General features: G+C 38.4%; 2 protein-coding genes across 2 annotated transcripts; both read left to right on the plus strand.

Annotated features, from left to right (window-relative positions):
• The first annotated feature begins 2,043 nt into the window (after positions 1–2,043).
• LOC131768461 (angiopoietin-related protein 7-like) lies at positions 2,044–3,741 on the plus strand. Its single transcript, XM_066164504.1, has 3 exons — positions 2,044–2,220; positions 2,561–2,944; positions 3,369–3,741. The coding sequence occupies exons 1-3, from the start codon at positions 2,094–2,096 to the stop codon at positions 3,662–3,664; spliced, it is 807 nt and encodes a 268-aa protein (XP_066020601.1). The 5' UTR covers positions 2,044–2,093; the 3' UTR covers positions 3,665–3,741.
• A 4,097-nt stretch (positions 3,742–7,838) lies between these two features.
• On the plus strand, positions 7,839–9,458 carry LOC131768462 (angiopoietin-related protein 7-like). Its single transcript, XM_066162658.1, has 3 exons — positions 7,839–8,015; positions 8,354–8,737; positions 9,163–9,458. Exons 1-3 carry the CDS (start codon positions 7,889–7,891, stop codon positions 9,456–9,458), a joined length of 807 nt encoding a protein of 268 aa, XP_066018755.1. The 5' UTR covers positions 7,839–7,888.
• Positions 9,459–22,513: the final 13,055 nt, after the last annotated feature.

The following is a 22,513-nucleotide window of genomic DNA, read 5'->3' on the forward strand; positions in this document are numbered from 1 at the left end:
AAATTAACAAATATGGCCTCAAAACCGTCTTATATTGCTCTTTATCGAATGGATATATGAAAGGTTTGTTACGCTTTCATATAATTAGAAAACAGAAATTTGAAGTCGCATCTGCCCAGATCATTGACTCAATAACATACAATACGGCGTCGCAAAAAGCAACTAAACAAAATTCGCAAAACCGAACCGAAATTTGTTTGTTTCATGCCAGGAAAAACATTGAAAAAACATCGGAAATGTATGATCATAACTAGGCAATTGTGCATTCTAAGAAAGTGTTACTCCACGAAAATGTTGATTCGACTTTTCTGGCAATGAGTTACGAAATGAGCAATGTTCCTTTCATTGTGCTTCATTGATTTGTGGAGATTTCATTATCTGAGATCTCGCCTTTAACCACAAAGTACACATTTAGTACAGTAAATTGTTTCGCGAGTGGATGTGTGTTCTATCGTCCCAAAGAACATTTACCTGCAACGTTCAAATTCTCATATTAAGTCCTGCTGATGCAATACGGATTGTGGTTTACGGAGATAAGTTACGGAAACGCCCAGGAAAAGGCACAGCAGCTTCCTAATTAACAGTGGTGACACGAATTAATTTTTTCGATATAAGAAAGTGAAGGGATAAAACATAAATTTGAGTCGAGAGGTTACATGAAAGTAGGTAGAAACTTATTATTAACACAAGATGTATCGTCCCTTTCTCCTAAAAGGTGGAGGTCTATTTCCTGAGCACGCAAAGCTCCTTGAAAGTTAAGTCATGTGAAAGTTTTAGCGACATTTTCAGAGTAAACAAGATAACGTAGTATTAAAAAGGCCTAAAAAAAATTCTTGGTTGTTAGCTCAGTTGGCAAAGCACTGCACCGTAATCGCAGAGGTCATGGGGTCAAATCCCGTACAGGCCTGAAATTTTTTCAGGCCTTATTTTCACTACTGCTTTTAAACAGTAAAAAACACTAGAACACTACTTAAAAGTAGTGTACAGTATTGCGAAGATGCTTCCAAGTTCATTTCTAAAACCGCAGTTTGCATATATGATTTCATATATTTACAGGTGTTTAACAGACGGAGTTTTGCTTTAGGACCAAACAGTTTATTAGATGTATATGTCCTTCGTACATCACATCACATCATCTCGGATTCACAAGAGTAGCTGTATAGCTAATTTCTCCGAGAAAGAAAGAATAAAAAACAGAAAATAAAAATAAAACCGTATATTATATACAGTACATTAACTGCTATCTACATAAGTAACAATTGCATTGATGTTCGGATTAAATTTGGCATATTTTAGTTCTGAAATCATTCAAGGACGTTAATGACCTTAGGTCCTCTGTTAGTTTGTTCGACATGTTTGTAGGAGTTTATGGTAAATTATCTACAAAATCGATGCTGGTGTCATCAGCAAACGTTATTGATTACCAAAAATGTAGACAACTAGGTAACTCGGGTACGTGCAACAAGACATGTAGAGTCAGCCTAGTATACGCTAAGCCGTTGATATTTTGAAGCTCTGATAAATGGCTCGTAACCGTAACGGTTTTATTCACTTAAACTGTTAACTGGGGTATTAGGATTTAAGGTGTTGCGCTGTTACCGAGTTTTTTATACGGTTTTTCGCAGTGGAGTCTCAGGACCTATATGTCGTTTCTTGTATTGTGAGTTAATCGCAGACTAATCGTCACCATGGAAACCACATCCAAATGATCCGTGAAACTGATTTGTAATCCCTTTCAGATTTGTGAGAAATGTGGATTTTAGGGAATGATTCTATACTTTGTCGAGTATATTCAACCTGCTACGTGTCACTGACCCATTCATAACTTCTTAATTCAATTTTTTTCCCACGGAGTTTATTGTGATCGCCTTACTGATCTTTACAAAAGGATATTTAAGTTATTTATTTGTTCAAGTCCCTTTTCCGTGAGACACGCCGATGACCCAAAAATTCCAGAAAAGGATAAGAAACCGCTTGAAAAGATATAAATACACGATTATGACCTTGCAGTTTCTGCAGTTGTTTGTACATGTTGTGTTGCTTTACAACCTGTATCTTTATAAACTACTTGGAGTGAGCCAGTGCATCCCATAATGAAGTCCTTACAAATAACTAATAATTTGCTGCTCGTGACTCTTTTTGCGTTGATTCAAAAATTAGCAACAACGAGTACCGCTCCGATGGACCACAAAAATAGACCTGGAAACTGCTTGAAACAAGGTAAGAGAGTAAGGCAGTGGCTTGTTATACAGAGAAAATTTTTTTTCCTTTGTGAAAACGTTTAATGCCTTTGCCACTCATGAGAAAAAAGAGGTTTATTCGCAAATTCCGTGAAATGGACAGATATTTATCATATATTTTATTTTTCTAAACCTCAGAGACTGGAACGGGAATTTAAAACACACTTTTCGACATTGCATCCTTCTTTTCCTTATCTCCGCCCGTTTACTTTCCCTCCCCCCTCACTTCTCTCTCTTTCACGCTTTGCCTGTTATTTTCAAAATACTATAATGAACCTCTCGTCACTTTACCTTTACACTAAACACTTTAATTTCAACAGCTAAGGATTGTGCTGAGCTGTACAAATGCGGAGAAAGAATCAACGGCGTTTACTCAATAGACCCTGATGGTTTAGGTCCCTTTAAAGTGTATTGTGACCAGACAACAGAAGGTGGGGGATGGACAGTGTTTCAGAGGAGACTGGATGGTTGCTTGGATTTTAACCGCGATTGGGCTGACTACAAGCATGGCTTCGGTAATTTTCTTATTGGTGAATATTGGCTCGGATTGGACAAGATTTATCGTCTGACGCAAAAGGAGACGGAAAACAGACTTCGAGTAGATCTGGGAAGAGTTAAGAGCAATGCGGTCTACGCTGAATATTCGTGGTTCAAGATCGGAGACGAGAAAGCCATGTACCAGCTAAACCTTGGAAATATTGCAAGTAAGTCAATTAGCTTCCTTAGGGCAATTATGTCAACTGCAGCCATGACAACATCCTCAATAACTAGCATTTACGGAACATGCATGTCTCCTAAACGGCTGTATTGCGCTTCTTTATTTAAAAAGAGCTTCATACTTCAACATTCGTCGAGATACGAACCAATCGGGAAGTCTATAGAGCACGAAAGATGCGTAAGAGTCGTTCGATTCGAAGCTAAGTGCAACTCGAGCTTCATCATCAATATCGTCATTCTCGAACTTATATCGATATTAATAACTATACCATCACTTAATGATTAAATGATATCATAATTTGTTCTTGATATCATAATGTCGTCTTCTTCATCCTAATTACTATTATGTTATTATTATTATTTTAATATTATTACTATCAATATCATCGTTGTTGTTGTTGTTGTTGATAGATGCGACTGTCCATGACTCTCTCGAGTATCATAATGGCTCGTCGTTTGGTACCCGGGATAAAGTTAATGAAAACTGTGTCCATAATATATCGGGAGGCTGGTGGTACGTCAAAAGTACTGAGTGTGCTGTGTTGTCAAATCTCAATGGTGCTCATCAGCATTGTGGAAAGGAGAACAAGACCACAGCCAGGGTCTGGGCCGAGCAAAAGATCCATTGGGGTGACTTAGCTGTCACTGCAGGAGAAACCGCTCCAACGACATCTGAAATGAAAATTAAAACTGTGGACTTTCCTTAACTCTTTCTTTCATACATGTAATGGTGCACTTACATCTATTCGATTACTTCATGAACAAAATGCGATCATCAGACCAATTGTTTATATCAGTTGCAAGGAGAAATGTAGCAATAAAATGTTTAGAAAACAATCTGTTCAGTTATTTGCTTTGTGTAACTTAATATAAATAAACCCAAAGAAAAATATTAGTACGCTTGTTAAGGATACTGTTTAAAGAATTAAATTAACAACAATTAAAGAAAAGCATGCTATTTTTGTCCTAGTTTTGCTTTTGTATGTTTGGCTTTATCGTAGAATTAGTCAGATGGAACCCTACAAGGGTATAATTTTTAGAGCGAATATGTCAGATTATGTATAATTTTATGGTTGCTCTAAGGCCATAACTGACACGAAGCTTAAAATATGGAAAGAACTGGGTATAGAATCAAATCTGGATAGCCTTAGCTGTTTCGAAAGTGTGCTGCATGACGAACGGATGGATCGACTTGATATTGAAGACATAAGAATCGAGATTGACAGTTACACAGACAACGAAAACGGAAAAAGAAGGATGAAAGAAAACTGCAACAGTGCAAATCCCTATGAAGAAAATTTACTTCGTTTCAGAGAAGGCAGTGTCCAGTATTGCGGACGTGCTCTGAAACGGCGGAAGTCTGCGTTTTGTCTGTGCAGTTTAGCGAGTCGGATATCAAGATTATGATACTTGATTATCTCCCCTGCAGATCACTAAACCCAAACGAGTTCGATTGAATTCAATTGATCGGGTGTTAGATAAGATCTTATTGCTTTTTTTTTTTTTTTTTTTTTGACAACTGTGAAGACAAGTTCTTAGTCAAAGCGGAAAACTTCGCCAGATAAGATTACTTTTGCGTGGGTATTATTGCATGTTTATTCTTTCTTGCCGATTATACATGAAGATAGTAGTTACATCCTCTTCATAAGACGTTTGACTAACTATTGGCATAAAAATAACAGTATTATTTCCTCTAAGCACACTCGTTAGTTGCACCAACATTTAAGTTTCAAGTGTGCGTTTGCCTCTGGTAACACTCAAGATCTGGTTGGCACAAATATCCTCGAATTCAGTTAACATTTGCGTAAATATTTCACTAATAACCGAAAGTTTCACCCCATAGCTCTCTACAACCACTGTGAGTTTCTCCTCGGACGAAAACTAGTTCTTTCCCACTTTAACATTTCCCTCTTACAAATTTCATGTCCTTTTCTTTTGGTCGAACTTTAATAAATCGATTGCTTACCTGGTGTTATGTTTATTGTAAAAGCAACGCTGCCTCTATCCACAACATGGGATAGAACATAGGAAATCTGTTGGTTTAAAGCGATGTAATTTTTAAAATCCACAATCCTTTTTTAAAACAAAAAAATCCATTAGTGCACAAATATTAGTTTATTTTCTTTGTGTGATGATTAGCTTTCAATACTACTTTTCAAAAAAGCACTTCTCCTCTTAACTTTCCCCCCTAACTAAATACACTTAGCGGTCTTCAGGAGATTCTATAGAGAATATCTAAGACTCGTTAAAACATGGTGCATCACAAAGCGATTTGAGTTATTGAAACTTTATGTGAATATAAGCGAAAAAGTTGTGTCAAACCGAACAAAACGCGGAGAAAAATTGCCAATTAGCAACAATACAACACTGACCAATGACAGAAGTATCGATATTTGTTTTCAGAAAGAAGAGCTTTATAGCTTAGGGGGTTAAATACTTTGAATTCAAGGTTCATTTAATTATGGAATTTCGTGTCTAGGTATTTACTTTATGGTCGGGGAGGATTGCGAGATCATTACAATTCAAACAGAACAGAGTCCAGTACTCGAGCCCACAAGACCTCCTGCTATACTACGGCGAGCTGTTTACGGTATTCAAAGGTGCTTCCATGAGTGAAATTTTCCGAAAAAGGAGAATAGGTCGTAATTGAACGTCACTGCATTCCTTACCATTGTCTCCTGGTGTTTCATAATTGTTTAGGGCTACATAAAAACAGACATGATTTTGAGCTGAAAAAAACGTCCTTTTAAGAGTACAGTTTGTGAAAGTACCTCTGGTCATTGACAAAAAAAAGTCAATTTACAGTTCGAAGAAATACTTGTAGAAAAAGAGCTTGATAAGAGTTACTTATTTCTGTATGGTTTGATGAAATCTGCAGCAAAGATCTAAATTAACTCAGTTTGTGGCCCACCGTTTATTTTTGTGTGATGCTTTTGTGTACCTTTAATCATGTGGTGGACAATAGGCGGACAGCTGCTGTTTTTTTCGTAATTTTTTCGTCGAACAAATTCCCTGATTACGGTTCAGAGAATGATCTGACTGTTTCAGAGTATTTAAATTCCCTTTTATACTACACACTGCTATTTGTTTCAGTTCACACATGAACTTAAGAAGTCTCCTAACCCAAGCGTAACTCCTCTACAACATTTCTGACAACAGTCATGCAATTGATTTATAAGCTGAGAGAAGAGCAAGGCACCTTTGTTACAGTCAAATAATACAACTGTTCTAAAAGAATGATTAACCACAAAAGCTACCAATCTAAGCCTTAACGATACATCAAATGAAACCCGATAAGTGAAAATTGTCGGAGAAAGATAGGACACAACTGCATAAATTTGTCTAGAGAAGAAAAATTTTCAATTAAATGACAGTGCATATTTTGTCTCGGAATAAAATCCTTGCTTTACTTTCCTTGGGTGGTATGAACATAAACCGCAAGTAAAGGAGGCCTAATCTCGTATAAATTTTGTAACATTTGAGTCGAGAGGTTACATAAAAGTAGGTAGAAACTTATTATTAACACAAGATGTATCGTCCCTTTCTCCTAAAAGGTGGAGGTCTATTTCCTGAGCACGCAAAGCTCCTTGAAAGTTAAGTCATGTGAAAGTTTTAGCGACACTTTCAGAATAAACAGGATAACGTAGAATTAAAAAGGCCTAAAAAAATTCTTAGTTGTTAGCTCAGCTAGCAAAGCACTGCGCCGTCATCGCAGAGGTCATGGGGTCAAATCCCGTACAGGCCTGAAATTTTTTCAGGCCTTATTTTCACTACTGCTTTTAAACAGTAAAAAACAATAGAACACTACTTAAAAGTAGTGTACAGTATTGCGAAGATGCTTCCAAGTTCATTTCTAAAACCGCAGTTCGCATATATGATTTCATATATTTACAGGTGTTTAACAGACGGAGTTTTGCTTTAGGACCAAACAGTTTATTAGATGTATATGTCCTTCGTACATCACATCACATCATCTCGGATTCACAAGAGTAGCTGTATAGCTAATTTCTCCGAGAAAGAAAGAATAAAAATCAGAAAATAAAGATAAAATCGTATATTATATACAGTACATTAACTACTATCTACATAAGTAACAATTGCATTGATGTTCGGATGAAATTTGGCATATTTTAGTTCTGAAATCATTCAAGGACGTTAATGACCTTAGGTCCTCTGTTTGTTTGTTCGACATGTTTGTAGGAGTTTATGGTAAATTATCTGTAAAATCGATGCTGGTGTCATCAGCAAACGTTATTGATTACCAAAAATGTAGACAACTAGGTTACTCGGGTACGTGCAACAAGACATGTAGAGTCAGCCTAGTATACGCTAAGCCGTTGATATTTTGAAGCTCTGATAAATGGCTCGTAACCGTAACGGTTTTATTCACTTAAACTGTTAACTGGGGTATTAGGATTTAAGGTGTTGCGCTGTTACCGAGTTTTTTATACGGTTTTTCGCAGTGGAGTCTCAGGACCTATATGTCGCTTCTTGTATTGTGAGCTAATCTCAGACTAATCGTCACCATGGAAACCACACCCTAATGATCCGTGAAACTGATTTGTAATCTCTTTCAGATTTGTGAGAAATGTGGATTTTAGGGAATGATTCTATACTTCGTCGAGTATATTCAACCTGCTACGTGTCACTGACCCAGTCATAACTTCTTAATTCAATTTTTTTCCCACGGAGTTTATTGTGATCGCCTTACTGATCTTTACAAAAGGATATTTAAGTTATTTATTTGTTCAAGTCCCTTTTTCGTGAGACACGCCGATGACCCAAAAATTCCAGAAAAGGATAAGAAACCGCTTGAAAAGATATAAATACACGATTATGACCTTGCAGTTTCTGCAGTTGTTTGTACATGTTGTGTTGCTTTACAACCTGTATCTTTATAAACTACTTGGAGTGAGCCAGTGCATCCCATAATGAAGTCCTTACAAATAACTAATAATTTGCTGCTCGTGACTCTTTTTGCGTTGATTCAAAAATTAGCAACAACGAGTACCGCTCCGATGGACCACAAAAATAGACCTGGAAACTGCTTGAAACAAGGTAAGAGGGTAAGGTAGTGGCTTTTTACAGAGAGAAAACTTTTTTCCCTTGTGAAAACGTTTAATGCCTTTGCCACTCATGAGAAAAAGAGGTTTATTCGCAAATTCCGTGAAATGGACAGATATTTATCATATATTTTATTTTTCTAAACCTCAGAGACTGGAACGGGAATTTAAAACACACTTTTCGACATTGCATCCTTCTTTTCCTTATCTCCGCCCGTTTACTTTCCCTCCCCCCTCACTTCTCTCTCTTTCACGCTTTGCCTGTTATTTTCAAAGTACTATAATGAACCTCTCGTCACTTTACCTTTACACTACACACTTTAATTTCAACAGCTAAGGATTGTGCTGAGCTGTACAAATGCGGAGAAAGAATCAACGGCGTTTACTCAATAGACCCTGATGGTTTAGGTCCCTTTAAAGTGTATTGTGACCAGACAACAGAAGGTGGGGGATGGACGGTGTTTCAGAGGAGACTGGGTGGTTGCTTGGATTTTAACCGCGATTGGGCTGACTACAAGCATGGCTTCGGTAATTTTCTTATTGGTGAATATTGGCTCGGATTGGACAAGATTTATCGTCTGACGCAAAAGGAGACGGAAAACAGACTTCGAGTAGATCTGGGAAGAGTTAAGAGCAATGCGGTCTATGCTGAATATTCGTGGTTCAAGATCGGAGACGAGAAAGCCATGTACCAGCTAAACCTTGGAAATATTGCAAGTAAGTCAATTAGCTTCCTTAGGGCAATTATGTCAACTGCAGCCATGACAACATCCTCAATAACTAGCATTTACGGCACATGCATGTCTCCCAAACGACTGCATTGCGCTTCTTTATTTAAAAAGAGCTTCATACTTCAACATTCGTCGAGATACGAACCAATCGGGAAGTCTATAGAGCACGAAAGATGCGTAAGAGTCGTTCGATTCGAAGCTAAGTGCGACTCGAGCTTCATCATCAATATCGTTATTCTCGAACTTATATCGATATTAATAACTATACCATCACTTAATGATTAAATGGTATCATAATTTGTTCTTGATATCATTATCGTCGTCTTCTTCATCCTAATTACTATTATGTTATTGTTATTATTTTAATATTATTACTATCAATATCATCGTTGTTGTTGTTATTGTTGGTAGATGCGACTGTCCATGACTCTCTCGAGTATCATAATGGCTCGTCGTTTGGTACCCGGGATAAAGTTAATGAAAACTGCGTCCATAATATATCGGGAGGCTGGTGGTACGTCAAAAGTACTGAGTGTGCTGTGTTGTCAAATCTCAATGGTGCTCATCAGCATTGTGGAAAGGAGAACAAGACCACAGCCAGGGTCTGGGCCGAGCAAAAGATCCATTGGGGTGACTTAGCTGTCACTGCAGGAGAAACCGCTCCAACGACATCTGAAATGAAAATTAAAACTGTGGACTTTCCTTAACTCTTTCTTTCATACATGTAGTGGTGCACTTACATCTATTCGATTACTTCATGAACAAAATGCGATCATCAGACCAATTGTTTATATCAGTTGCAAGGAGAGATCTAGCAATAAAATGTTTAGAACACAATCCGTTTAGTTATTTGCTTTGTGTAACTTAATATAGATAAACCCAAAGAAAAATATTAGTACGCTTGTCAAGGATACTGTTTTGATTGCACCAGATTTTACGAGAAATATTTATATCACATGGCCCGGCGTCTGTGTAAACTGCTTGCGTGGAAAGCTGGCAGGATGAGTGCGGAATGGTTTATCAAACTAATTGCATTCAATTAAAGAAATGCATGCTATTTTTTTCCTAGTTTTGCTTTTGTATGTTTGGCTTTATCATACATGTAATGGTGCACTTACATCTATTCGATTACTTCATGAACAAAATGCGATCATCAGACCAATTGTTTATATCAGTTGCAAGGAGAAATATAGCAATAAAATGTTTAGAACATAATCCCTTCAGTTATTTGCTTTGTGTAACTTAATATAGATAAACCCAAAGAAAAATATTAGTACGCTTGTCAAGGATACTGTTTTGATTGCACCAGATTTTACGAGAAATATTTATATCACATGGCCCGGCGTCTGTGTAAACTGCTTGCGTGGAAAGCTGGCAGGATGAGTGCGGAATGGTTTATCAAACTAATTGCATTCAATTAAAGAAAAGCATGCTATTTTTGTCCTAGTTTTGCTTTTGTATGTTTGGCTTTATCATAGAATTAGTCAGATGGAACCCTACAAGGGTATAATTTTAAGAGCGAATATGTCAGATTATGTATAATTTTATGATTTCTCTAAGGCCATAACTGACACGAAGCTTAAAATATGCAAAGAGCTGGGTATAGAATCAAATCTGGATAACCTTAGCTGTTTCGAAAGTGTGCTGCATGACGAACGGATGGATCGACTTGATATTGAATACATAAGAATCGAGATTGACAGTTACACAGACAACGAAAACGGGAAAAGAAGGATGAAAGAAAACTGCAACAGTGCAAATCCCTATGAAGAAAATTTACTTCGTTTCAGAGAAGGCAGTGTCCAGTATTGCGGACGTGCTCTGAAACAGCGGAAGTCTGCGTTTTGTCTGTGCTTTAGCGAGTCGGATATCAAGATTATGATACTTGATTATCTCCCCTGCAGATCACTTAACCCAAACGAGTTCGATTGAGTTCAATTGATCGGGCGTTAGATAGGATCTTATTGCTTTTTTTGTTTTTTTTTTTGACAACTGTGAAGACAAGTTCTTAGTCAAAGCGGAAAACTTCGCCAGATAAGATTACTTTTGCGTGGGTATTATTTCATGCTTCATTCTTTCTTGCCGATTATACATGAAGATAGTAGTTACATCCTCTTCATAAGACGTTTGACTAATTATTGGCATAAAAATAACAGTATTATTTCCTCTAAGCACACGCGTTAATTACACCAACATTTAAGTTTCAAGTGTGCGTTTGCCTCTGGTAACACTCAAGATCTGGTTGGCACGAATATCCTCGAATTCAGTTAACATTTGCGTAAATATTTCACTAATAACCGAAAGTTTCACCCCATAGCTCTCTACAACCACTGTGAGTTTCCCCTTGGACGAAAACTAGTTCTTTCCCACTTAAACATTTCCCTCTTACAAATTTCATATCCTTTTCTTTTGGTCGAACTTTAATAAATCGATTGCTTACCTGGTGTTATGTTTATTGTAAAAGCAACGCTGCCTCTATCCACAACACGAGATCGAACACAGGAAATCTGTTGGTTTAAAGCGATGTAATTTTTAAAATCCACAATCCTTTTTTAAAACAAAAAAAATCCACTAGTGCACAAATATTAGTTTATTTTCTTTGTGTGATGATTAGCTTTCAATACTACTTATCAAAAAAGCTCTTCTCCTCTTAATTTTCTCCCCTAACTAAATACACTTAGCGGTCTTCAGGAGATTCTATAGAGAATATCTAAGACTCGTTAAAACATGGTGCATCACAAAGCGATTTGAGTTATTGAAACTTTATGTGAATATAAGGGAAAAAATTATGTCAAACCGAACAAAACGCGGAGAAAAATTGCCAAGTAGCAACAATACAACACTGACCAACGACAGAAGTATCGATATTTGTTTTCAGAAAGAAGAGCTTTATAGCTTAGGGGGTTAAATACTTTGAATTCAAGGTTCATTTAATTATAGAATTTCGTGTCTAGGTATTTACTTTATGGTCGGGGAGGATTGCGAGATCATTACAATTCAAACAGAACAGCGTCCAGTACTCGAGCCCAGAAGACCTCCTGCTATACTACGGCGAGCTGTTTACGGTATTTAAAGGTGCTTCCATGAGTGAAATTTTTCGAAAAAGGGAAATAGGTCGTAATTGACAGGGTTTTCATTTGAGGGCGGAGGCCGGACGTTTCGTCTGGTCGTTTGCCATTCCACGTCCGGTACTTTGAGATCAATATTGTCGATTTTTTTTTACTACTGTATTATATATTTTTCTTACTAAGGCATCTCATGAACATACTGACTAGAGGATAACAGAATAATCAATTACATTCTTCAAAACGGCCATATAACTCTTTTTTCTTTGCTTATTGAGCGGCGGGATATTTTATTGGTTTCCCCTCTTCATTTAACAGGATTGAAGTGACTATATCGTTCTCATTCCTGCTCGGCCAAGTCTTGAGGGAAATCCCCAGGTAAAACACGCAACTTGTGTTAGTCAAACTGTTGAAAGAATGAAGAGGATAAGCGAGTTTTTCGTCCCGACGGCCAAGAGAAAACAAGGTAAGTTGAAGGGCATGATTATTCTGAATGAGTGTTTCACTGTACTGCGCTGTGAGCAGTAAAAATGGTAATTTTCTCCTGACCGAAGAAAACAAAACAATGTCTCACGGCTGCCCTTTGCTAATGAGGTCACTATTTACAAGGTTAAGTTTATATTTCCCTTATCCAACAATCAAAATACGACTTGGACTTTGAAATAGAAAAAACTGAAAGATTTTATCTTAAGACAAACGAAAAAAATAACACAGGCGATCTCAAAAGTGATACCCTGGGTACCAGAGGTTTTTTCTCACGGCCCGATGATACTTCGCTTCGGCGGTCACGCGGGTCAAACAAAGACTTAACCGAAACCGGAAACCGGAACTAAACTTACTCGCCTAGTTTCACGCACGAAAGGATTTAATTCATGGATGTCGATTTTATCATCGGCAGACGCTGGTTCATAAAATCCTTGATAATGTCAACTTTGAACACAGACAACAGTGATCATTCAGTAGAAATGAATTGACAAAAATATTGGTGTCTTTAGGGGAAATTCTAACGCAAGCAACCATAGATGAAGAAAGCCTGTCCGAGGCAACAAACTGTGATCCAATGCCTGCAAGTAGTAATGAGAGTATAAAGCCAAGTTGTTCCTAAAGAAGACGACGCTAAAGAAGAGTTGCCAAACAGAAAGTTGTCCTCGGTTCTTGAGATGATAAAGAAGATTGCTGGAGTTGATCTGAAACGTCAGTTCCCCTACTCGTCAAAAGGAATTGAAAGAGAGCTGTTTTTAACTCTTGCGCAGGTTTTCAAAGAAAAGATTAAAGAAAAGATTGGTAATGGCGTTTATGGCATCCTCACTGATGAGGTCACCGACATCTCTTTGACGCAGCAGCTTGTAACTTTTATCTAGTATTATGACAGTCAAAGCTGTACCACCACCATCAGTTTCCTTGCAATATCAAACACACTGAAAGGCAACAACTCGGCACATGCGCCACAGATCAAAAAAGTACTCCTCGAACAGTTGCAATCCGTTGGGTTAGAGGTACAAACCATGCGCAGCTTTGTCTCTGACGGTGCGTCTGTTATGACTGGGGCCAGAAACGGGGTGGCAAAGCTTCTAAAAGATGAGAACCCATTGATCCTGTCTTTCCACTGCTTAGCACACAAACTTGCTCTTGCTTGTGCTAGCTCTGCAGATACCCTTGACTACATTGCCTACTGTTAACTACAGTTACACCAGTTGTGGAAGCTATTCGAGAATTCTGCAAAGTGCACTGCAACGTATCTTAAAGTGCAGGAGAGCACAAAGAATCTTACTCTAAATTCGGCGGGGAGGAAGCAGGTAGCAAAAAAGCTGAAGAAGGCTTGTCGTACACGCTGGTTGTCGTTAGATAAATCGGTAGAGGCGGTATTTACGGATTTCTGCGCAATAATCGAAACGCTGGAGCAGCTTAAAACTGAACCAACGGGATCAGTAGCGGATGGTCTCCTGAAAAGAATGAAAAAGGTGAAATTCATCGACACCATTTACATCCTCCACGATGTCTTGCCAGTATTATCACAATTAAGCAAGCGTTTTCAATGAGGAAACGTAAACTTCTCACACCTGCTTCCTGCAATCAAGGCCACACATGCAAAACTGAACAGGCTTAAAGAGGACAAGGAATGTTTGAAAAAGCTGCAGAACGACCTCGCGTAGAATGGAAGGCTTCACCGTTGTGGTTTAACGCTTTCAGACAACAAGATGCGAGAGCTGTGTTCTCTCATGAACCGCTACACTGTGGCCCTGCATGACAATATCAACAATCGCTTTGAACCCACTTTACCCCAAGTTAGCGCTTTTTCCATCTTCGATATCGCTGATCTTCCAAATGAAAGTGACCCGGGATTTGAAGACTATGGCCAGGCAGAGATAAAAATCATCAGTAACCACTTCTATGGAACAAAAGAAGAAGAGGAAAAGAAAATGAAGTCTGTAAAATTACTCGCACAATGGGAGAATTTCAAGTTTGAAATGGTTGCTTGGAAGAAACAAGTGCCGCAAACTCTGTTGCAGCCGAATGACAGAAGCCCTGAAGATACCAACATTCTCACCACAACAGAATGGACCTTACAAAGGTTGCTTGCGCGGCACAAGACCTACCAGGATACCTATTCAGAACTTCTTATGGTGGCGGACGCTGCATGGACGATGCCCCTTAGCAACTGTTGGCCTGAGAGAGGTGGAAGTGCTATTAAACGCATCAAAACAAGAATGAGAAGTCGACTCACTGATGACATGCTAAATGCACTTATGCATGTGAGCATCAGTGGCCCATCGTTTGGGACAGAGGAGTGTACTGACATAGTCCAAAGGGCGGCAGAAATCTGGTTGTCCGCAAAGAACAGACGTAAGCCTCGTTCACCAAAGGAAAGCAAGGTACTCATTATTTTGACACAACCTTGTAACATAACGGTACATTTTTTCCTGAATAGTGATGCAGTGTATTGTATGGTCATATGCTCACAACAATACGGTTTAAATTTTGCAGGTGCCTGAAGTTGAGTCGGTCAGTGAAACACGTGCTTCAGAAGGAGAGAGGCTGAGTGGCAATCAAAGTCAAGAGGCTGTAGATGAAATTGAAGACCACGAGGTTGATGCTGATGCTCGCACTGAAGAGTCAGTTACACGACTAAAGCTATTCACGTTAAGAGTCATTACCTAATCGCTTTTTTGCGAGCTTCAAAAGTGTTTTAACTGAACCAAGCTGCTGCTAAAACTTAAAAGATCTGAGTGCTTACTCGGTTGCTATTCATTTCTTTCTCTCACAGGAGGTAGAAATAGCCACAGCTGCTCTTGGGCTTTGCGAGGTGGACTGTGACACAGACAGTGATGATTCAGCTTTTGGCTCGGACCTTGATGAATAGCCTTCACTCTTGATGAATGGACTACAACCCAAGTTACCAAACATCTTTTTTGAAAATCAAATAAATTCGCAATGATAAGCCAATGAAAATTCTGTTGTTGCCATTCTCCCTCCCCCTCCCCCTCCCCCTAACTGACCATTTTCATTCAGTAATTTACTTTTTAAAGAGAATTTTAGTGAGCGCCAGCATTACCTAGGAAACTGTTTCCTTGCTTCCAGAAACGCTGGAAATGGCGTTTCTGAGTATTCTATTTTAAAAATTTCATGGGGGAGCATGCCCCCAGACCCCCCTAGGTGCTTGCGCCTTCGGCGCTCGCGAGGCGCCTTACGGCGCCAAGAAAACATTCACGTCCGGTGCTTTCAGAAGTATGTCCGCTACTTTACAAAACAGTTGAAAACCCTGAATTGAACGTCACCGCAACCGGGTTCCAGTGGTTACCCAACCTTAAGAACATACGTAAGAACATCCCTCAAAACTAACCGCCCTTAAGAGCAATATTTGAGGAGCCACCTCGTCATCATGACGCAAAGTATCCTGATTAGAGTTTAACTTTGAAGACCGTACATGTGGGACTTGGGAAAGAGACCCTGGTGATGGGAAGTACAACGACACACGCTGGGAGGCTGATGGTATGGTAGAAATACGCGGTAACATCAAACATCAATGGTGTTCATCCGCGTAGAGGAACAGAAACTCCCTTGAGCCGCATCTACTGGGACTTTTTAGGAAGCACTCCCAGCGCAAGCGCTCCTGCAAACACTGAATTGACCAGTGCATTTCAATTAATTCGGTCCAAAAATAACAAGAAAGATAATAATACGAGCTATGATAAATAGCGTAGACACTGATCCCTTGGCTGAGCGAAAATAAATTAAAAAAAAAAAAATAAAAAAAAAAAATAAAGATTTACAATCGTAGGAAGACTGCCTTCCAAGAGGGATCATTTTTGTTTTGTTTTAATTTGTCTTTCTGAATGGTTTTATTGTCATACATTCCCATGGTAAAAAGATTTAAGTAAAACAGATATCACAGTCAGGTTATAACTGGTAGGCACGACATTATTTCTTACCATTGTCCCCTGGTGTTTCATAATTGTTTAGGGCTACATAAAAACAGACATGATTTTGAGTTGAAAAAAACGTCCTTTTAAGAGTACAGTTTGTGAAAGTGCCTCTGGTCATTGACAAAAAAAAGTCAATTTACAGTTGGAATAAATACGTGTAGAAAAAGAGCTTGATAAGATTTACTTATTTCTGTATGGTTTGATGAAATCTGCAGCAAAGATCTAAATTAACTCAGTTTGTGGCCCACCGTTTATTTTCGTGTGATGCTTTTGTGTTCCTTTAATCATGTGGTGGACAATAGGCGGACAGCTGCTGCTTTTTTCGTAATTTTTTCGTCGAACAAATTCCCTGATTACGGTTCAGAGAATGATCTGACTGTTTCAGAGTATTTAAATTCCCTTTTATACTACACACTGCTATTTGTTTCAGTTCACACATGAACTTAAGAAGTCTCCTAACCCAAGCGTAACTCCTCTACAACATTTCTGACAACAGTCATGCAATTGATTTATAAGCTGAGAGAAGAGTAAGGCACCTTTGTTACAGTCAAATAATACAACTGTTCTAAAAGAATGATTAACCACAAAAGCTACCAATCTAAGCCTTAACGATACATCAAATGAAACCCGATAAGTGAAAACTGTCAGAGAAAGATAGGACACAACTGCATAAATTTGTCTAGAGAAGAAAAATTTTCAATTAAATGACAGTACATATTTTGTCTCGGAATAAAATCCTTGCTTTACTTTCCTTGGGTGGTATGAACATAAACCGCAAGTACAGGAGGCCTAATCTCGTATAAATTTTGTAAGCATTGCGAATTATCAATATCACACAAGGTTTTTTCTGTTTTAGTATTTCGCGTTTTCCATAAAATTCAATAAGCTCCTATGCTAAGCAATATTAGAAAGGCATCAGTATTCTGTTGATTGACTGAGTATTCAAATTGTGAGTTTGGGCTGCTTTTACCGAAGTTGTTGGTTAAGCGGTGTTGGTCGCGCATGCACTATGACCTTTTCGCAACAAAATATTACTGATTGACGTGTATGCCAAAGATCTCGACAATTTACATTGGTTTTAGAACTCCAGAAACATTAACGTAAACTCCAGGCTCTCCAAACATATTTTGCACCTTTTTTCTGTCTTAACGTAGAAGGTTTAACCGAAAACTCTATCGAAATGTCCTCAGCCGTTGTCTTTTTTCGACCTAGGAAGACAATCAGCTATTTAAAATGTTTGTTCACCGCATCCGGCGTCACTTGGGATTCAGATTTTGGGGGGTTGTTGATCTCAAAATTTGTAAAGAAAAACCTTTCTCCACGCCACCCTTTGGATAACTCGAGGTGGTGTTAATTATCTTCTGAGCGCTTCCCGACAGGGATTTGTGTTCAGCTTAACAAATTCCTCGATCCTCTATACCGTACTCAGACAATAAAGTAGTTTCACTGCTCTTCTTTCGATATCAGGCGTTCATTACATAATCGGCAGATAGTTGTTTCTGGAAAAAGGCGAACTCGAATGATCGCAAAAAGTCGTATTGAAAATTTTAATCTTCCTTATCAATTTTCGATGATTTGCCACCATGATATTCCTTTAGGGGAACAACTCTGAGAGCCAAGAGGATTTGATCTACCGTGGCTGTCACTAAAGTTATAGTTCAAGTCTGATAAAAACTCAACTCGCAATTGGTCGCGCTTAAAGAAAAGTAGCAGAATCTGGTACATACCATCACTAACAAAAAGTCGACTTGAAAAAACGGAGTCATTTGCAATTACAGAATCCTGCAAGTGAATCCTGATTACAGCTAGTAAGGGATCAAATTTTTACGGAATTTACCAAGATTGTTGTTCTCTGGGCGAGCGCGGTTAAAATCACGCGAAGCTGAGTAAAATACAGGCAAACAAAGCGAATATATGAAATCTATCCTCACAAAGAAGGTATCTAGCTCGAACAGGATCACGCAACGCCTTTACCTTTTCTTATGATATGGTGTGTTCTGGATCACTTATCGGTATTTTTTCAATGGTGTTTGACATCAATTGTTCCGTATGCTTCTCGAATTTTTAAGAATACTTTGTTACTGCATTTCAAGGCTCACCAAGTTAGGTTAAATTTCCCACCAAGTCAGGTCAAATTTCCTACGCGATAGGGTGTTGCTGTAACTCTAGTCCTATTGCCCTAATTTGTCTAATGCTGAACCTTTTTTTTCATATTATTTTAATTCGCTTACTTATTTATTATTATTATTTTTTTCATTTCCACACAACGTCAAAACTGAATGTTGTCTGCAGTTAGGTTGACCAGTTTAAGGTAATCCAAACTAAACCAATCTAATGGAGGTAGATGAGCTGTACCAGAAATAACGCTACGGCCGCATTCCATATTATTTTCTCAACAACGATCTCTGTTATGCTGGCTAAATTTCTGTCGCTCTATGGACTCTGGTATTTGCTACAACCTCATTCCTCGTTGAACTTTGGAGACTATTTTTCTCTCTTTGTTGGCGATAATTCTGATAAAATCATTATTTCTGGATCTATCTTTCCCCATAACTTAGTTATCTATCTACGTCATGGCTTTTTTCACCCTCGAATTTAGGTTGAATGTGTCTTGTATCATATCCTATTCTTTGCTGTTTCTTGACATGTGCCTCAGGTGACAACAATGAAACTGATGACCTGACTAACAGAACGGCAAAAATATATCAATGTGAACAAAGCTTCACCTTAACAAACTCCTTTTTTTTCTCTGTTGGTTCAACTAATTAATTATAGTCTTACTCTTGTGTTCTATACTTAACCGTAAACTAGCAAGAGCATACGTGAATTCCCTGAATTTGCAATTCAATATTACCCAAGAAAGTAAAGAGAGATTGTAGGCTTTTTAGAAAGTGGAAGTTCCAATTAGTTAATAGAGAAGATTGTGGGAATTTATTTAGAAAAATGCCGTTATTAGCGTTGTTCTCGAACTGATCGTGGAGCGTATGTTAAGTGTGTTAGGGAACTGTTATGTACGACTGAAATTGACGAGAATTCCTATTCGACATTTTTCCATATGTGAGCGGAGCACAGTACATAAGGAAGTGGGCTAAGAAACAACTGTTTGTTTGAATCCTATTACAGGATAACTAAATACCTCCAAATTCGGGGCAAACAGAAAGAAATTATTTCAAACAGTTTCCTTGCTTAGCATGTGCGGCGATGTTACGATGGAAAAGTATTTTAACTTATCGAAAACCCTCTTTGGTAAACCGAATGAATACCAAAAGAGAGTTTTATTTTGGAAACTCAACGAAAGTTTTCGCCTATTTAAAGTGTGAGAGTGACTGGAACGAGATAGGAACCGAATCAAAATCATTAAAAGGCATGTTTTCTTAAGGCTAAACACTTATGCAAGGCAGAATTTTCGGAATGAGCCATTACACCGAGTTGACTGTCACAAGATTTTATGCATTTTTTACTGTTTTCTACAATAATATAGTTACCAGCATGGACAACAGCGAGCTTTCGTAGGTCTCTTTCATGGAACTGTGTTTTGCTTGTTTTTCCAGATATTTTGAACTAATTCCACTGTGATAGAGAGATTCCCATTCAATTTTGTTCTCAAGTAAGGTTACAACGCAAAGCCATGGCGAACGAAAAAATGCGCCCTTGCGGACGATTTATCAGCGTAAGTACTAGTGCAGCTCAACTAATATTAATCACGTAACCGTCAGATATCATAGCAATTAGTAGCAAACGTTTACATGTTTAATGGGCATCAGTGGAGGCCTGAATGGTCTCTAAGCATGGCCTCCTGCAGCGTCAAATAGGTTGAAATATAGCTGCTAGGTATACTATTGGATCGAAAAAGACCTACATTGTGACATATGTGGGCAAATACACTTGTTTCCCTTATGTTTGTTTTAAAGTAAGAAAGTTGAGTATATTCACACTTTGTCTTGTCTACTGTGGCAAGCAAAAGACTTGAGGTGGGTTGAATGACCTTTTTCGCATCATGACTTTTACTATTTATTAATTTTTTTAAATTTATTTTAAAATACTTTATTTTCGCGAAAACTCACCAAAGCTGTCACTAAGTGTCAAAAACTCATGGAGATTCAGCAATTTGAGTGATCAGAGAGAAACTTGACATTTCTTCATATGACGAACATCTTAAGCTTTTGCAAGACTTTCTTAAATTATTCCGTGGGAAATGACATTTGACAAAAATATAAATTAAAACAATCAACAACGATCATAAAAAAATATAACAGGGTAAGCGAATGAGGTTTTCTCATTTCTTTAACGTTTTTCCCTTCGGTCTTTCATGACAAAATCTCCCACCTGCTGTTTTCATGAGGCTTTATTCAGACCTTCAATTTACATTCTGGTCAGGTTTCGTGAGCATCGGTTGCGTAGGTAATACACGGTGGTTCGTTGCTAGGTTTTTTCCTCCCGGAAGCGCGGGCGCGTGAATGTCTGCGGTAATTTCCATTAGTGTTCCAACGTAAAGCAAGATGGCGGCGAATTTAAGTGAAGTCGTGTTCGATTTAAGAGGCCAAACACATTTTTTCAGAGAGGGGAAAAACATTTTGGAACGCAAGTGAACTGGAGTTGAAGTTTTCTTTTGAGCGGGAGTAGATAAAGGCGGTCAGGTGGGCAAAAAGACGACCAAACTATGGTATAGGGAAGATGAATACGGGACTGGAAGAGGTTTGCAGCAACAAACTTGAGCTTTGTGGTCCACTGGTAGCGTAGCAGCTAGAGATCTTCAAGTTAACTTCCTCCTTTCACTTGGGTCCCCAGCAGGCTAAAGTTTGAGATACGCTCAAGCCTATTCCGAAGAAAAAAAAAAAAGGAAGAAAGAAAAAATCCCTGATGGAAACTGCAAGAATGAGAAACAGAAAACGAGTTACAACAACTGCAATATAATGTAATAGAATATAAAACGAGGTGAAGATTTAGAGGTGGAAAATTACAATAACGTAGACATAATAGAACAAATCAGGGAGATTATCGAAAAACTAAGACTTAAACTTGCTTCCGTCATAAATGGACTCGGAGGAGCTCCTTATAAAAATTTCTGCAACGTCAGTGAAATTAATAATGCCCTCGACAGGGGAATGGTAAGGAGGCTCAAACTCGAAGAGCATGGGCCAGAACGGGAACGAAACCTATTCGGGTACGATAAGAGTACCCGCAGCTTTTCAATTTGCAAAATGCCTAATAACCCGAGGAATCAATCAAGGACACAGCTAGCACTTGCCAACTAGTTTACCCAACCCAGTCGTAGCAAAAGGCATCGACTCCTTTGCCACCAGATTCTAATAGCGCGAATAGAACCTAGCGCTTAGTTTAAAGCTGTGGGAATTTGCAAAGCGATCGACAGAATGGGGACCCCAGATACCATCCTCCTGAGTGAAAAAATGTAAGGAAACCTCCCAGTCGCAATCAATGAACCTGCCAACCGCGTGCTCGTTAAGGGATTTAGATACCCAGTCTACTTTGAGATCAATTGTGTTCTAGAGAGCTAATCTAAAGACGGACAAAGCGATTTTGTGAAGATCTGGCTTCATGCTACCTTTGCGAATGATGAGGAGATCTTGCGATTATCAATAAACCGCAGGCTGCATAATTAGCCTGCAGAAATGGCAGATAAGCGGGGCTGAGAATGAAAACCGACAACTGGAAGATTTGCCACCGGCCGATTTTTGCCGTTTACCTGAAAGACTTCTTCTGTCGGCAAGGACAAAGTCAGTAAATGAGAATTTTGTAAATTGAAAATTACGACCATTGCTATCTTTGTAATCATGATTCCACGCATTTTTCCATCTTAAGAGTCAGCGCCAACGCTATCTACGATCTGTTATTCGAGGATTGTGGATTCTTTTATTTTCATTCATTAATGAAGTCGGCTTTTCTTGTCAATAAAGGGCTATTGTGTTTAGATGATAAACAAAATAATACCTGGTTACTTTTAGATATGCAGTTTCTCTTCTCGTGTTCAAGTCGAAGAGAAATTCCATATCTACGCGCGCCCATGTATTATTCTCTACATCTCAGAATATTGTAAGGCCACCCCAAATGTTTTTTTCTTTTGGATATTGCTATTCCTTAATAAGATCTACTTTTCTTGCATAGTCACTTGCAAGAGCATTACAATATTTTGAACGAATACAGCATTTTTTTGTTTCTTTTTTAATTCAGCAGGGCGACAGTAGGGGTAGGAAATAAATGACAGAAATGTAAGCCCGGTTGCATTTCGTTTAGTTTCGTGAGTTCGGCTACTTT

This window comes from Pocillopora verrucosa, chromosome 1 (genome assembly GCF_036669915.1).
Source record: "Pocillopora verrucosa isolate sample1 chromosome 1, ASM3666991v2, whole genome shotgun sequence".
Lineage (NCBI taxonomy): Eukaryota > Metazoa > Cnidaria > Anthozoa > Scleractinia > Pocilloporidae > Pocillopora > Pocillopora verrucosa.